The sequence below is a fragment of the Mirounga leonina genome, unplaced genomic scaffold, assembly GCF_011800145.1.
Source record: "Mirounga leonina isolate KUSES-001 unplaced genomic scaffold, KU_Mleo_1.0 Mir_239, whole genome shotgun sequence".
Classification (NCBI taxonomy): Eukaryota; Metazoa; Chordata; class Mammalia; order Carnivora; family Phocidae; genus Mirounga; species Mirounga leonina.
Genome location: NW_023270624.1, coordinates 45,222 through 62,547, shown reverse-complemented (window position 1 = coordinate 62,547; position 17,326 = coordinate 45,222). Strand labels below are relative to the sequence as shown.

The window sequence follows — 17,326 nt, the reverse complement described above, 5'->3', positions numbered from 1 at the left end:
CACATTAGAGAAACTGGCTTACTATGGAAAAAAATGTTGTCTCATCCTGTTTTTGTTCATCTAAAGGAAAGGACTCCACAAAAGAAGCAAATAAACTTTTTATTTCCACAACACAACCCATCTTCCCTTTTCCCCAGGAACATAAATTGACCTCTGCCATCAAAGTAGAGGACAAAAGCTGACAAGTGACAGAAGGTGAGGGGATTACTAGAAAAATAGATTATACCCAAGGCTCTTCTGGGGATCCAAACCCCTGTCCCCAGGCTCCTGGTCAGGGCTCACCAAATGGAGAACTAAAGACATGAAGAGGCTGGAAACTGACACAAGGAACTCCATTGAACAAAGGGGAAAGGAGCCTGGCAGTGAAAAGACCTGGAGGGGTTGGATGGGGTGAGCTTTACTCGTTTGAGTGCTGGAAAAAAGGAAGGGGGAGAAAATAATTTATTGGGTGATATATAATGGTATGTAGTTTAAACCATGTCAACCATTCTAGAGCTCTCAAGCTAAATTCTGGCCAGTCTATGGAGGTAGAAATTGGGGATGGAAGGAGTTCAGAATCCCTCCTACTTCCCCTGGAGAGTAGACATTTATTACCCAGCTCTACCCTTTTGCCCAACCTGCCTCCCCCCAAAAAAGCTTCCAAATCCCTTAGCTAAAATTTGCATCAGAAAATGGAATTGAAATGGGGGCAGACATGAGTCTTGCTCAAGTACCCCAGCCTGGGAACTGACAGGGTTGAAGAGCAGGGGCAGGGAAAGGGAAGTTAAGTAATGGAGTTAAATCTCCGCTCATCCCCTACTCAAACTCAGACCCCTGGGTGGACAGAGGGAAGGAAAACCAGGCAGCTGTTCTCATCAGGGACCCATGCAGACCTGTTGGACAGACATTGCAGGTGAGAGAAGGCCGAGCTGCAGGCCAGGGTTCTTTAGGCTCCTAGAGGGAGAAGCGGGCCTGGGTCAAAGGGGAGCAGGAAGCAACAAACAGTGGAAGGAGCCTTTGAGCCCCCAAACTTACGGGCCACCCTCCACCACCACCCGCCCCCCAAGTGCTAACCAGAGGGGCCCCTGCGGGTGGCAGGCTTATCAAGGGCAGAGCTTGATACGGGTGCCCTTGGAGAGCACCCGAAAGAAAGGGAAGACACGCTCGCCCAGGAAAGCAGCTGAGAAGGTATGCACATGGGCTAGAGTCTCCGCATTGTAGAAGCCCAGGCGCCCAGCCTCATAGTCCAGGTACACGCCAAAGCGCCGTGGTTTCTCACTTGGGCTCAGCAGTGTCTGCTCCGTTGAGCTCTGTGCCTGGTAGCGTTTGCCGTTGGTGCCCACACACCACACTTCCCGCTGGAGCAGGGGCTGTTGGGGTAGGTGCAGCCGGCGGCGGCGATGGTGATGGCGCGAGGAGCTGGCATCCCCACTGCCCACAGAGGACCCCCCAGAGCCCACCTTCTCCTTATGATGGGTCGATTCACGGGCAGCGCCCACCGCCCAACCCCGCCGCCCGCCCACCTCTACCTCCCAGTAGTGCCGGCCAGAGCGGAAGCCTTGGGCCCCCAAGACGCAGCAGTCGGCTGAGAAGCGCTTGGAATGGTCAGCAACCTCCTGCCGCCGCTCTGCCAGGCGGACCCCCCGGCGGTCAGGGGACAGCATCAGAGCCGGGTGAGCCGTGTCAGGGTCGAGCGTCAGGTCCACTTGGGAGGGGGGAGGACAAATATGCCAGGGCTGGAACAACTTGTTCCCCTGCCCTCCCCTTTGCCTCCCTCCCTCCCTCCCAGCCTTCCAGGTGTCCTCACCCCACCCCATCCTAGAGGCCAAACTTGAGTTCCTATGGGCTCCACTTCTTTCCCCATTGTTTCCAGGACACTGGACAGGTCTAATGCTGGCCCTGGCTCTTGCTACCCACCTCCCTCCCCGACCACCAACACCTACCTGGACTAGGACAAAAGCTACTCTTGGCTTGAAGCCCCAAGCAGCCTACCTGTATCCTGCTCCACCTCAGCCCCATTCGCCCCCCCTGGGACCCACCTACCCCCTCAGAACCCAATCTCTGGTCTGTAAAGGGAAAGGCAAAGGAAGGTCGTACAGGTGACCTCCCTACCTCGGGCAGCCTGACAGAACATCCGGCTCATTTTCCTCACGATGGCATCTGTCAAGAAGTCATGGCTATGGGGTTGACACGGGTCAGGGGACCAGACCTCTGGGGGCTGCAGCTGTACCTCTTCACACCTGGAGGAAGGGGGACCGGGCAGGGGGTGGGACCATGATATTCCCAGAGGGAAGAGCAAAAGCTGAGGGGAAGGAGAGGAGGGTCCAGGAGGCAGAAACTCGGGTCCTGGGGAAGGAAGGAAAGGAGCGGGATATCCAAGAGAGGTAGGGATGGGGAACCAGATGCCACTGGGTCAGAGAGGAAAAGGGTGGCAACACACCTATTGAAAGTCTCCTTGATGTCCTGGGAATAACAGAAACAAAAAGAGGGAGAGGGAAAAAGAGACAAAGAGAGAGTCAGCTGCACAGAGACAGCTCCTTTCTCCCAATCTGATTCCAGCCAGAGAAAGGACTGAACTTGAACAGGGAGTAAGAAAGAGCACCCTCAAGGCCCTCAATAAGCATGTATCTATCTCAGTAATCCCTATGCCTCAGCACACCTAATTCATCTCATCCTGTGCAAGACCAATAACAGAATCTTCAACCCCAGTAAAAGAATTTTCACAACATGACTTGGTCATCTTTTTCAGGATATCGCTGTCAAAAATTCTTTCCTCAACTCTCCTTTAAAACCCTCATTCTACAATTGAATCTTCTTTCTTTTCACTGGGTATAATCACACGTACACCACATTTGGCATTAACTCTGTCCCCAGCCTCAAAAAACCTTTTGGTCTTAGGTTAAATCATCGTGGGTTCCTCTCAATGAGAAGAGAGGCAGCTCTGAACAGACGTTTGGTAAGCATTGCCTGATAGAGCAAGTACAGGGTTTTGGGGAGACAGGGAGATAAGGAAGGGGGCACTGCTCACCTGGAGCAGCCGCAGGCCCCCCTGCTGGCTCCGCTCCTGGGCCTCGGCCAGCAGGCGGCTCAGCTGGGCAGCCTGCTCCGCCAGGCGGCTAGCCGCTGCTCCTGCACGCCCTAGCTGGGCTTCGTGCATCTCTCGGAGGCGCCGCTCCAACCCTGCCTGCTCTTCAGCCAGAAACCGTGTCAGCCGCCCGAACTCCGAGGCCACAGCTGCCAGCTCTGACTTCATCTGGCTCTGGGATGATGCAAAGGGGATGGTGGATACCACCTCAACACACAGAAACATAAACTTCCAATTTTGCAACTGCTGCCCCTCAATCCAAGGTAATGGAGCCCTACATCCCAAATGGAAAGAGGCCCCTGTCCCCTTCCCCGCCTCCCAGCCTTACCAGGCCCCACTCCCACACCCCCAGCACAGTGGTCTCAAACTCAACAACTTCTGCCTGTAACTTTATCTCCACCCTGGCTAACTAACTTGATTCATTCTTCAGGTCTAAGCTTAAAAATATTCCCTCCAGATCTAAATCAGGACCACACCCCAAAATATCACTATATATCATGGCATTAATCTTAGGTTATGTTTACACTGAAGTATCTTTTAACATCCTTTTCCACCACTGCATAATCTCTGTTTGCCACAGGGTCCTCAGACCCTGGGAGAGCACCAACCACAGAGTAGGTACTTAGAATTTTTTGAAATGAATAAATTAAAAATTCAGGAATCAGGATATGAAGTTAGGGTCTTGACTATACCACTAAAGACCTCAGAAAGTCACCCAATCCTTCTAGATCAGAGTCTAGCAAACTCTTCCTGTAAACAGCCAAATTATATTTTATACTTTAAGAGCCAAGAGGCAAAATCATGGGCATCACTGTGTAGGTACTTCTACATATAATGACAGAAAACTTCTGCCCACTCTTACCCCATTTGCCTGGGCTGGGGAATCCCGATAGTGGGCATGCTTTCCACCCACCAACTAGAGACATTCTTGGGACAAAGAATAACAGGCCAGAGAGGGAAAGGAAGTTCTGACTGACCAAGTGGGTAAAGGAAGTCAGTTTCACCCTCTGCCCCACAGACACTCAGATCTGACATCCTCTCTCTGTAACTGAGGACCCCAGAGCATCTGGCTAGAGGCAAGAGGACTTCATGGCTCCCAGACTCAGATTCCACCACTTAGTGCCTGGCAGTAGCCAGCAGCAGAGTTCCTAATGTGTAGGTGGCAAAGAGTAAGCACAAGCCCTGGGAAGTGGCAAGACCCCTCAACTGGCCAGAGTGGTAGGCGTGGGAGAGATGAGGGAAGAGGTCAGACAAGAAGGATGTCCTGGCTTGGTCTCCCAAGCTCAGTGCCAGGCCATTCTCAGTGCCTGCTGACCTTACAAAAACAGGTACAGAGTTGGGGGTGGGGGGGTTGATATTATGGGAAAAAATATCTAAAAATACTCCTTGGGGAGGGGTGATCAATCATGAAAAACAGCTGAGAGGGCGCCTGGGTGGCTCAGTTGGTTAAGCGACTGCCTTCGGCTCAGGTCATGATCCTGGAGTCCTGGGATCAAGTCCCGCATGGTCTCCCTGCTCTGCAGGGAGTCTGCTCCTCCCTCTGACCCTCCCCCCTCTCATGCGCTCTCTGTCTCTCTCATTCTGTCTCAAATAAATAAATAAAATCTTTAAAAAAAAAAAAAAAAAAAAACAGCTGAGAAACACTGGACTAGAAAAGACTAAGTCTCTGCCATGCTAACATTCCTATTGTCCATTAAACACTCTGGCCCCCCTCTCCTGCTCAGGGCTGCCCTGCCATTTGTCCTGGGAACTGGGGCTCCTCTGATGGCTGTTATGTGGATTTTCCTTGCCCATTTCTGCCCTCTGTGCTATCCGGTGTGGTGGGCACTGGGCCTGGAGTGAGGTCTCTGGGTGGTAAGCCTGCTTTGCAGCCCTGGGCTAGGGACCCAACCCCTCTGCCCCAGGCCTGCTTCCACTCCCATTTTGGAACCTAGGAACGAACACGCCCTCTCCTGTCTAAAGCCCCTCTCTCTTCAGGATCCTGGAATGTGTCTACTTCTCTCCCAGGCCTCGGCTGCCCCTCTTCAGGGAATCCAGCCACCACTTTTGAGAGTGGGCAGCCCATCTTCCCTGCCTGATCACAGAGCCAGTCAACCCCATCAAGGACATTCACCCACCTTCAGCTCTGTCACCCGCCTTTCCTCCTTGGCCTTCATCTTCTGCACAGCCTCTAGGTGCTTCCTCAGTGGTTCCACATGCCCCTGCAGTTTGGCCTGAGGGAATGGGAAAGGAAGGTTAGAGGCCTGGGATGGGAGAGGCACCTGCTTTCACCTCCCCCATCTTCCCTGCAGTGCCTGGGGGCCACCTCCCCCATCTTCCTTGCAGTGCACTGGGGCCCAAAGCCTGATCCCCACCACAGGTACCAAATAAACATCATACTCCCTTTCTCCCCTTTCTTCTCTTCAGATGATGACAAAGGCCTCCAACATTCTGCCTGCACTCATGTACAGAAGCCCTGGGTGTGTTCTCTAAAAGTAGGATCCTGAGGACTACAGAGCCCCATACTCAGAGTTGGAGTGGACCTGGCCTGAAGCCCGCACCACACAAAGTCCTTCCACATGAATGTTCCTGCCTATGGTCCCTTCCCCCTCATAAGCAATCTTCCTTGTAACTTTCATCTCTAAATACTTCTCTGACAATTTTGTGCCTGTGCTAAAGATCCTTCAGTGGTTCTCCACCACCTGCAAAATATGAGGCTCTCATTGCTTCTACATTTCTAGCCTCCTCTCCTACACTTGCCCCTTCTAATACAGACTCTTAGTTTTAGCCACATAAAACTACCTGTCTTTTCCTGAATGTAATTCCGTATCTTTATCCATGCTGTTCCCTCTGCCTGGGATTGCCTTTCTCCATTTGGCCCAAGGCATGCTTCCTTTAAAACCCAGCTACCTGACCATGGTCCAGATCCTCCCTGCCTCCAACTTCCTCTGTCACCCCAAGGAACATGAATGCAACCTTTACAATACTTCTGAGGCACTGATTTTTAAGTATGCCTCCCCCAGGACACAGGGGCTCCTGGGGGCAGGGGCCCCCCTTAATTTCTATGTCTCTCTGTCCATTTCTCTCCCACTCACTTACTAAATGGAAAACAAAAACCGTCTCTTCCTAAGGTTTTAACCTTCACAGCCAATATGCATTTGAGTCTATGTTCCAATCACTTGTAACAGAATCTTTTTCTTTAAAAGGCTGTTAGAGACCAAAGATGGGCCCAACCTGTTTTTTTTTTCCTTTTTAATGTCTCCTACTACTTCTGCCTTTCTCCTTCCTTTTCCTTGAGAGATAGTACAGGGCAAAAGAGCTCAAGCCTAGACTCCAATCTAAACCTGAATGGAACCAGATGACCTGATGCGAGCCACATTTCCAGTTTCCTCACCTTACATGGGAATTGGGAATAACAGAATCTACCTTATGGACAGTATGCTTCACACAGTGTCTGGGATGTACCAAAGATCAATAAATGTTATCTAGTATTCTCTACCTATGTCTAAGCTGCCAGTGACAACCTGATAATGACCCCTGAACTAAAGAGGTTACTGACCCAGAGTACAAAAGGCAGTTGTTGCACAGGATAAGTGGTTGTTGAAAAAATTACATTAAAAATATTACAAGGCAATCCCTTACATGAAAGTAGTATAAACTACAAAAAATTTTGTCTTTTGATATTACCTTTTCTCCAACTCTATTCAGAATTTATGATGCTTAAATTTCCATTTAATATTTTTCCTAAATAACTGACAAAAAATTCATGAGCACAAATCCAAACAGAGTACTATTTAAGAGAAATTATCAAGGACTTCCACCTTTTTAGGAGATTATTTATACATCATTTGTATTATTACCTATTCAATAAAGAAATATTTCTAAAAAACAACACTGTTCCAAGCTAGTGCTAGTTAGTGTACATATTTGAAAGGGATAAACTACCTGCCCATAAAATAGCCTGTAAGTTAGAAAAGGAATCACTCAAATTAGTTTTATATAATAAAACTTATGTATTTACATTTGCTGATCAGTTAATGGCAGATTATTTGCATCTATGTGGCCTCCTCAAACTGCAGAGCCCTACTGGGCTGGCATACAACAGATGTGGCTAACACAAATTAAAATCCAGTTTCAGAAGCTCTTCAGAAGAGTCCTGTAGGAGGAGGGTGGAGAAGGGATGGAATGCCCATGAATAGTCCACCCCAAGATTCAGTTAACAAACTGACTGCCCATTGATGGGTACAGTTAACTAGGAGCCAAAAGGAGGTAAAAAAAGGACAAAATGAGATCACAGCCTCCCCTAACAACACAGGGCCTAAAAAACAGGTGATGTTACCAATGCAGTGATCCCCATGCTACGCTGGGCTTTCTTAAAGATATTTTGATATTCTCCCTGTCTCTGACTCAGAATCTCAAGTGGTAGGGCCCACTGTACTTTTGAAAACTCCTAGCAATTGGGACAATCACCGTGTGGAAGAAACAGTTACTTGTCATGAGAGGGTATAAGTTTGTCTTAGCTGTACTGCTCATAGCTGAGAAGTTCTAGACTCGTTACTCTAAAATTAGGGTAATGACAAAAATTAAATGAGGTTACTGTGTGACAATATATGAAAACACAAGTCATAACACAAAGAAGTTCCACACAGACCACATAGGAGCTACCCTTTCTTCCTCCTGGTCCCACTATCTCAAACCCATCCCAGGAATGCTATTTGTGCTGGCTGTCTCACAGACAAATCTTACTTATATCCCAAAAGAGTGAGGCCAGAAGTAGGGTGCAAAGTATTATCCAAACTAGAATCAGACTCCAAGAAGTCACATGTCAGGAAAGTCAAACTAACAAGACATCTAAATGGCGGTGACACTGTTAACAGTATGCAGGGGCACCGGGGCAGGGGAAGGGGGTCATAACCAAGTCCATCACTTACTAGTATGTGTGGCCCTGTGTATGTTACTTAAATCTGTTTCCTAATCTGTAAAACAGGGATAGAAACCATATCAAACTTACAGGATTATTTTGAGTTTTAAATGAGTCCATGAAGTGCTTAGTACAGTGCCTGGTGTACATAGTAAGTAAAGTGTTCAGTAAATATTAACTTTTAATCCTGGAGAAATTAAAGTTCCAAGACTTCTAGAGATGCCTGAGTGAATATTCACAAGTGCAGAGCCCGGTCTTCTGATTTAGAAGCCTCTCCCTTTTTTCTGCATTCTCAGGAAAGGTAAGTTCTAGTCAGTACATTAGACTGATTCAGATCTAACAAAAGTCCGTGAGGAGAAACAAGCCATATCAGGGGGTAGGTGAGAAACCCATTAAAAGGCAAATGCAGAGTATCTGGGTCTGACACTAGTAGTCATTTCTACATTCCTGCTCTTTAAGGCACTTTCTTATTCTTTGAGGCCCCAAGTCCTTCCCAACTCTAGGGGTCTGAGTCAAGGATAGACTGAAGACTCACCCAGAGGAAAATGAGACTGGTGGTAAAGCCTGAGGGGATTGTCACCTGCACTCCTATACTTAGAGACAGTGGAAGTGTGAAACAGCAGTGCTTTCCCTAAGAGATGCAACCCAATGATACGGTATCATATGCACTTTGCCCAATTTCTTTTGAGGAAGCCAATCTTCCTGGTCTTCTTCACTGGTCCGCTTTGTCTGTACAGGATCCTTCTCAGTCTAACCCACCTTGATGCCAGTAAGTGCTAAGTAAAGGAAAATCAGCTCACCAGTGCATGAAGTTTTGGGGTGGGGAGGGGACATGTTTCCTTTTCCCAGCTCCTCATACTTCCTCTCCACCCCCACTAAACTCCCCTCTTCTACTTCTCTCACCTTATACTCCTGCACCACCTCCTCCAATGGCACCACGCTGTGTTGTTTGTGGCTCCTGGATTCTCTGCACACCACACAGATGGCCTCTTCATCCACCTCGCAGAAGAGCTTCAGGGCTTCCTGGTGTTTGGGACAAATGCCCTGCTCGCTCCCACGGCTCCCTCGACCAGGAGTTGGGTGCATCTGCCGAATCACCTGGACCATGTTGGCCAGCTGCAGGTTGGGGCGGAAGCTCCGCCTGGGAAAGCTCTTTCGGCACTGAGGGCAGGTGAAGCACCTCCGAGGGGCTGGAGGCGGGGGCAGTGAGGTGACGGGGTCTAGCTCCTCTTCCTCATCCTCCTCCAGTACTTCCTCCTCGTCCTCCTCATCCTCCCCTCTCAGGTCCTCCTCCATGTCCCCCAAGTAGTAGTCCAAATCTTCCTCCTCGTCCTCCTCCTCCCACACGTAGTCCATGTTGTCCCAGTTGGACCCTCCCATGCCACTGGTCCAGAACACACCCTCCTCTTCCTCCTCGACCTCCTCCTCCATGTCGCCCTCATAGTCTTCATCCCGCATGGGGGTGTCCCACCCCCCACCAGCTCCCACAGCCTCCACTTCCTCCTCCTCTCCGTCCTCCTCTTCCTCCTCCCGGTCCAACTCGTCTCTGTCCTCCTCATCCTCCCCTCCCCACAACTGGGTTACACACACTCGGCAGAAGTTGTGCCCGCAGCCGATGGACACGGGGTCCGTGAAGTAATCGAGGCAGATGGCGCACACCGCCTCCTCCTGAAGGGTCTGCACAGGGTTGGGTGCCATGGCAACGGCAGCCATCTTAGTGTCCAGTCAGCCAGTGTAGATGGGCGGTGGGGGGGCGGGGGGCGGGGGTCTTCCCTCTCAGACGCCCTGACGACCCGGCCCCACCCCCACCCCGCCTCTCCACACCTTGCCTCAAGCGCAGGCAGAGGAAGGTCCTCCCGACAACCCACCCCTCCACACAGAGTTCCCTACTCCTAGACGACAACCGTGTCTCTGCGAGGGGAGGGGACAAAGCTGAGCGCTACAGCCAAGTCCCTCAGGTGGCCCTGAGTGCAAATCTGTCCCAACGCTCCCTTGGCCTCCTCATAAACCCCCGCCCCTCCTCACTTCCTGGCTCCGCCCCCTCACTTCCGGCCTTCCTTCCAACACTTCCGGTATCTGCGAATTTCCTAAGCTCGCGAGTTCCCTCCGCCGTAGCGCTACGCCCCCTTCTTTCCTCCCGGGCCCCTGGGCGACAGGAAACGGCGAGGAGACGCTCTAGCAGGCACACGGGAACAGGGCGTGAGGGCTAGAACGAAGGAGGCCCACGTCTCTGTAATACGAAAGAGCAGGGAACGCGGACGACCCGGAAGAACCGGCCTCCCCCATCCCCCGCCACTGGGGATAAACTTCGGGGGACGGTGGAAGCGCTTAGCGGCCGTCCGCTCTCGGTGCTGTGACCGCGTCGGCCCGGCGCCATCCTACTAACCGAGCACTGAGGACTGCACCAGGGACTCCGGACGGCCGATGCCGGAAGCGGAGGGGCGGGTCCCGGTGAGCGTCCTCAAGTACTTCCGGCCCTTCTAGGCCGAGGACTTTGTTGTTTGGGAACTCAAGAGTTCTAGGAGACCTTGCCAATCATCCCCACTATAGTTGGCATTTCCACACGCATTTGAGAAACTGCCGTCCGGTCACTGTCGTATCGTTTAGATGAACTTTTCTAACGGCCCATCAGTAAAGGAATGGTGAAATCATTACGTGAACATTCACACAGTGGAACATTATCACGTTCTTTAGCTGTAAAAAGAGAATCCTTTTCAAGATGTATTGTGAGGTGAGAAAAGCGAGGTGCTGAAAAATGTAGACTGTACTACCATCTGTAAAAAAGGGGGGTGTTAGATGTATTTGATAACTTTATCGTCCTGTATTTACTCATATAAAATAAGGGTAATAGTCCCTATCAGAGGGTTTTGTGAAGTTAGAGTTAATATAATTTCAAAGCGATTAGTATGTTGCTTAGCACATAGTAACTGAGTTCAGTGCCGTCGGTTCATTCAACACTTTCTGAGCTGGGCACCACGCACGCTACGTGCCCAAACTACTACCTCGAGGTCTGTATGCACGAGTCCCAGTCTAAGGGCAGGGGCTCAAACTGGGTTTGTGGTATTCATTTTACTTGAGAGAATCCCATCCAGGCTGTAGAACTATAGATGCCGCTTTGGTACGCAGAGCATCTCTGTCAAATTATTTTGGCGATAGAAATAATACCTGAGGCTTTTGAAAATTTTCTCCTTTAATTAAAAAAGAAGGGAAAACCTGCAGCGGCAGTTACAGGAACGTAATTCATGTGCAGAATTGCCCGTGAGTGCCGGCGGCTGCGGGATACCAGGGCTGCGTACGCAGAACTAACCCTGTTCAGGAGGCGCTTTCCCGCCAGTGGGGAAACTCCCAGTGAACGCCTGCGTCCTCAGAAGGGTGGCCGAACACGCCAAAACCAGTAATCCTCGTGGGTGAACAACCATACGAGGCCATGCCAAGAGAAGTGTGGCCACCAGACCAGAACACTGCTCAGCCGCCAGCGCAGGGAACGTCTGCCGCTTGGAACTGTGGCTTAGTTCAACCCAGTCATTCCCCGCCCTTCGTAGCTTCAAGGTGGTGTTGGTCAAAGTTAGCTGGTGTGGGTTTCCGTAGTGTAGTGGTTATCACGTTCGCCTCACACGCGAAAGGTCCCCGGTTCGAAACCGGGCGGAAACAACTTTTGGTCTGCGTTTCATTTCTACGGTCACTTCATCCACGCCTCTCTTGCACCCCGAGGAGACTGGCCCCCCGGCTGTGGTCACAAAGAGAGAAGGACGTGTATGGCCGTCTCTTTTTTTTGGAGACAGGCAGTAAAACGGGACAGCAACAGCACAGAGCTCAGAACACGCCCTCCATAAATGCTCCGGTATAAATTCAGGTCTCGCTCCTCAGCTAATCTCTTCCTCTTCCCTGCAAGAGCCCGCAGAGCCACCTCTCCCGGGTTGAGGGAGCGTAGGCTTTGGATCCTCCAGCCCTAGTCACTAGGACAGTCAGACACACAGTAGGTGCTCCATATTTGTATAATTGCTTTTAAAAGTGTGCCCTCATCCCTGCACGTGCATTTCAGTCTTCTGGGATAGAATAGGAGCTATGTGTAGGTGCCCGGCTAGCTCAGTCGGTAGAGCATGAGACTCTTAATCTCAGGGTCGTGGGTTCGAGCCCCACGTTGGGCGCAGGTTCTTTTGAAAAGAGGAAAACAAAAGAACTTTTGATGCAAAGTCAGGCAACAAGGTTCTCTCCAGACCGACAGCGGGTGGAATTCGGCATTCCTGGCGGGGCGCGCGGAAACTGGGCTGGTGGTTGTCAGTAGCCCAACAAAAGACTGAAAGGCCCTCGCTTGGCTGAAAGGCAATGAGGGAGGGGTGGATGCCAGCGGACAAGTTCCCCGGAGGGCCTGCTCCTCGGGCCACCATTCCGCTCGCGGAAGTTCGACTGCCCACGGTCAACGCGTATTGGGCGCCTTCTGTTGACCAGACTGCCAGTCGGGTGTCCGCGGCGCGCTGCGCGGGAGGGGAGGGTGCGGCGTCGCTTCCGGAAGCTGCCGGGGGCACCCAACGGCCGCCGGATTCGCGACCACTTTTTCTGGGTGACTTAGAGGCTAAGCATTCTCGCACTGTGGCCGCCGCGGTCGGGTTTTTTTTCCGGTGAGAAAAGAGTATTCTTCGTAATCTGAGACCCTCATCTTCAGTATATTCCTCTTTTTAAGAGTCCATCTTTTGTGAAATGTTGCCCCACACAGAGAGGAATGTAAAAATATCCTTTATTTTGGAACACCCTAACATGAACATCCTCAGTTTACTGGTCTTGTCAGGAAATGCTTCCTTAACTTCAATTGAACTGCTTTTTTTAGTCCTGCAAATTCAGCCCTTTTTCTGTTTTCCGTATGTAGAAGTCTCCCTTAATACACGCCAGATTGCAAGAGAAGTCTATTAGTCATGTAAAGCTCGTTTATTGAACTTGCTAAGCAAAGGACTGAATCGCCTTCAGTCTGAGAAGTGTGTCCAAGACGGGAATTAGGGAAAGTTTAGCATGACACCGTATAAGGGCAGTCTAGACAGGAATTGGTCAAAGTTGGTAAAATAGAAGGATTTGCTGGTACAGTCCTACCTCGATCATGTGAAACTTATGGTTACTATGGTCCTAATATGGTCTTATCTTGGAATTAAAGGGTCTAAATAAGCTTGTGTCCCAGGAGTTTCAACTTTGACATTTTCGCTTGCACAAATACTTATGGATTCGTTTGCAAATTGTAGTTTCAGGGCCTTTTTTTTTTTTAACCTCCTTCACTAGAAATGGAAAACATCCTAAAAGATCCTGGCTTTCATTAAGGGGAAGCCAAAGTGGACAGGCTTCTTGTTGCCATCTCCCAACAAGCTAGGGGCATCCCACCAGAGCTTTTTGCTACAATTCCTGCTTCTCTTTCCTCTCCACCACTTCCACAGTTGCCCCTCTAGCCAGGCCCAATTTGGAATCCCCTTTGGTAAGTGATCTGCTGCTCTTAACACAAAAGAGTCAAGAGTTGATCAGTTCAGACATTCAGCAAACACAAGGAAAGTAGGATTTTTGCCTTTCTCCTCCTTGGCGATGGAGGCAGAGGGACTCTATCTGATTTACATTTCAGAAGGATTCCTTCAGGAACGATGAGCAGAATGTGTGATGGGAGTGAGACTGAGTCATAGAGAGGAATTGGATGTACACAGCCATGGTCTAGACCGGAAGCAGCTAGCACAGCAGTGGGGAGGCAGCAGCCAGATGGGAGAAGGGGGTGAAGGAGCTAGGTGCACAGTTTATACCTGGACAGGAGAGGGAGCTCCCCATTTCTGCTTTAGATAGTTTAGTAACAGAAATTAAAGACTGAGTGTAGGAGTAGGGGCAACACTGACCCCACCTTTGGCCCTCCATCCTCTTCAAGCCAGAGCAGTGACCTCCCTCCCACTACATGTTCCAGGCCTATGGAGGTTAATGTGTGCCGTGACATGGAATGCGGGAAGGCTTGTTCTGATCTTCCCTAAAGTGGCACGCAGAAGGCCCCACTTTAGGTAACTACCCTATGACCTCACCACCATACTCCTCATTCCATAAAACCTAGGGATTAAGGTTGGACTGGGTGGAGAATAGCTGTGGAGAATGACCCGGCACCGCCTGGATGGTTTGTCCCCACCATACTCCCTGTCAGTAAGTTACCCTGAATAAAACTCTGTGTACGATATGGAGTGGCTTCCTTCATTTTTTCCCTCTTAACGTGCCTTCTCAGTCCAGAAGGTACTTCACTGACTCTCCTCCACCTTCTAACACTGAGGAGCGGGGTGGGGGGCTGAGAGAGAAGTAATGAGTTTACTCTTGAACAGGTTGGGAGATGTCTAAAAGGACATGTCCAAGATATGTGGATCTGAAGCTTGGGGAGCACTGTCATTGCTGGAGCCACAGACGGGCAGGGTAGAGGTTGGGTCAAGCTGTCAATCGCAATTGACTCTCCAGGGAGATAGCCTTGGGTAGACAGATGGAGGAGTCGGAATAGGAGTAAAGCTAGCAGTGAAGCTTCCACTGAGGTCAAGAAGTTAAGATGTGCAAAAAAAAAAAAAAAAGGAACAGATCGGTAGAGTCAAATTCCATATGCGGTCTAGTAAAGGAAGGTGGCAAGGCCTCTATGGATTGGGCCACCTGCAGGCACCTGGTGACCTTGATCAGAGAACTAGACTTAGACAAGAGGACCTCCCGCCGAGTGGTCTGGTGGAGAGGGGCTTACAAGATGAAGACACTCAAGGATCCCAACTCAGCAGGACTCAGCCTCCATTCCAATTCCTGGCTCCGCAGGTCTTCCAGAATCAGTGTAGGCAACCGAAAAAATATTTGGCAATATTAAATCATCAATACTAATCTTACATTTGCATATATAGAGATCTACATATACCATGTGTTAAGCCTCATCCCAATTCTGGACATTCAATGCTAGTATTGATTGGTTTTATTTTTAGAAAATATTTTAAAGATTTAATTACATTTCAAAATTTAAATTTTCAGTTTTATTTAAATAACAATAACTTAGAATTTGATATTTCAATTTCCTTTTTATTTTTAATAGATAATTCCACATAATTTAGAAGAAACACAATCATTTTGAAAGCATATGTAAAACTAATTTTTGGCTTATTTATATGTACATTTTGACGAAATATATTCAAATCTTGTATTCTTTGAATGTATTTATCATTTCCTTAATCCTTTAGATCGTTAGTGTCAATCCAGCACAAAATGGGTGAAAATTTAAACCCTCCAGCTGTCTCGCTAAAAGAGACAAAATGGAGAGAATTATCTAGTCTCAAACCTCCAAAGCCACATTTACCTTCCTTGCTGCGAGGCCTGCTGCTTTCATTTACTGTTTTGTTTTTAATTGCTGAATGTGACTGGTTTCCCGACCTACTAATGGGTCGCGCTCGGCAGTTAGACAATATTTCCGGGGGCCCACATACAATATTTCCAAGGGCTCTGCCTCGCAGGTAGGGTGAAGAGACCCGGGCAATGCCCATGACTACAAGTCTTACAAGGATCCTGGAAAAAAAAAGCTCTTTTGTTGTCTGTTTCTGTAGTGCAGTGGTTATCACGTTTGCCTACCACGTGAAAGATCCCCGGTTCGAAACGGGGTGGAAACAATTGAAGTAAAGTTGGCTGTTTCCTTGTTGTTGTTTTTTTTTTTTCTCTTTTACCTCAAACAGTTTAATTGAATTTGTCTACTTCAGTCATCTGTCTTTGGAATGTATGTGCATATATATATATGAATACTCTTTACAGTTTTACACGTACTCTTGTCTTTTCTAATTCATGACCAGTTCACTTTAACCAATAGAGTCCAGGTCTCTAGGTCTGTTGTAAGAAGGTGGTCTATGTCTTTAGAGCATTCCTTCAAAGAACTTAGAATCCTGGCCGGTTAAAAGGCAACAAAAGGCAGGAATGCCACGCAACCACCCATGAAATATTAAAAAGCGCAAGCAGGAATGAGCTGGAAATATTTGGTGGAAGTCAGGCCAGGGAAAAGTATTCACAGGGAAGATCGTAGCGGGGGTGATGACCGCGCCATGTACAACGCACTGTGTTGAGGGTGTCCGGTCCTGGTTTAGGTGTCTGCCTCAAAGAAACCTAACAGTCCTGGGAGGTACGTAATATTGTTTACAGGTGACGCCGCTGACGCACAGACACGTCACAGAAGGTGAGGAAACTTGCGGTACAGAAATGGGAGCTCAAGGATGGAGAAGAGGGAAAGAAGCGGGGCACCAAGAGAAATGCAAGCAAGCACAGCGAGGAAACAGCTTTGGTTCTGCTCGGGACTGTCAGTGATTGGATGCGTGGACCCAACGGCGATGGCGGCAACTCCACACCGCGGACACTACCACGAGCGAGTTTAAATTCTTCTCCCCTAACTGGTTTCACTCCCAGCTCGGGGCCTCCCATCCACCTGTCCTCAGGGGGTCACCTCTGCTCCTCCAAGTGGCGCCCTACTGTTCGCTCCCTGCGTGCCCCCTAAGACACCCACCTGGTGTCTACCCCGCATTCCTCCCACTGTCCAGTGCGTCCTCAGTGGCGGAGAGCAGTCAAAAGGACCATCAGTCTCTCCAGAGGTGTCTCGGCCAGCCTCTCCACCGATCCTCACATGCAGCTCGTTGGCCTTGAGCCTGTGGGATGCTGCACGTGTGTTGGGAAGCAGGCTCCAGAGTTCAAGGGGAAAAGGCAGTGAAGTCTTCAGAGAAGCAGCCCAGCGGCGCTCCAGGGCCCCCAGCCCAGTGCTCCTGGCTTGAGAGATGTCGGTAGAGACGCACACCTGTGAACCTCTGTAGTGCAGCATGCTTTCACGCCTGGAAAATAGGGCTCATGCTTTCACAACTGACGGAACACACTTACCCATTTGACAAGCAACTTCTTTCCCAGCACTTCTATCAAACTGGGAAGCCAAATAAAACATCAAGGTTGTAAATCACTTTGCCTTTAAAGTTTCACACATCTTAAATGCAGACAAAGCATAACCAAAAACAGCATAAAGTACTAAAAAAAAAATCAACTTCATGCCCATTTCTTTATCATTGCTCTTTCATACTTATTTGTATACTTTCCCAGAATTTACAGATGTAACACCCAACCAGGAAGGCTAGGGACTAACCATGGAACTTAGAGACCCAGAGGACTGAAGAGTGAAGGATTCTGGACCTCACCTGGAGAATTCTTCTGCTGCTGCTGCTGACCCAGTTTCTTTTGTGTTTTTTGTTTGTTTGTTTTGTTTTGTTGTTTTGTTTTGATTTGTTTTTCATGTTTTACTGAGTTGAGATGAGTCAGTCAGTACATGCCCCTCACTCCAGGCTCTGTACTGCCAGAGTGTCTCCCTTACTTCCTCCAAACTA

The 17,326-nt window shown here is 49.3% G+C and overlaps 1 protein-coding gene and 3 non-coding genes across 9 annotated transcripts; 3 read left to right on the top strand and 1 right to left on the bottom strand.

Moving 5' to 3' along the window:
- Positions 1 to 80: 80 nt before the first annotated feature.
- Positions 81 to 10,353, bottom strand: TRIM41 (tripartite motif containing 41). 6 transcript variants are annotated; one of them, XR_004683594.1, is made up of 7 exons: positions 8,868 to 10,353; positions 5,182 to 5,277; positions 3,008 to 3,238; positions 2,420 to 2,442; positions 2,092 to 2,219; positions 873 to 1,684; positions 81 to 412 (listed from the first exon to the last, which is right to left on the bottom strand). XR_004683594.1 is itself a non-coding variant. In XM_035029354.1 (7 exons), the coding sequence occupies exons 1-7, from the start codon at positions 9,675 to 9,677 to the stop codon at positions 796 to 798; spliced, it is 1,602 nt and encodes a 533-aa protein (XP_034885245.1). In that variant the 5' UTR covers positions 9,678 to 10,353; the 3' UTR covers positions 487 to 795. The 6 variants fall into 6 exon arrangements, 4 of the variants coding, with proteins under 4 accessions (XP_034885245.1, XP_034885242.1, XP_034885243.1 ...); XM_035029354.1 differs by lacking the exon at positions 81 to 412 and having other exon boundaries at positions 487 to 933; positions 1,509 to 1,684; XM_035029351.1 differs by lacking the exon at positions 81 to 412 and having other exon boundaries at positions 487 to 1,684.
- A 1,189-nt stretch (positions 10,354 to 11,542) lies between these two features.
- On the top strand, positions 11,543 to 11,615 carry TRNAV-CAC. Its single transcript has one exon. It is a non-coding gene; the product is annotated as a tRNA-Val (tRNA).
- Positions 11,616 to 12,039: 424 nt separating this feature from the next.
- Positions 12,040 to 12,112, top strand: TRNAK-CUU. Its single transcript has one exon. It is a non-coding gene; the product is annotated as a tRNA-Lys (tRNA).
- A 3,404-nt stretch (positions 12,113 to 15,516) lies between these two features.
- TRNAG-ACC lies at positions 15,517 to 15,589 on the top strand. Its single transcript has one exon. It is a non-coding gene; the product is annotated as a tRNA-Gly (tRNA).
- Positions 15,590 to 17,326: the final 1,737 nt, after the last annotated feature.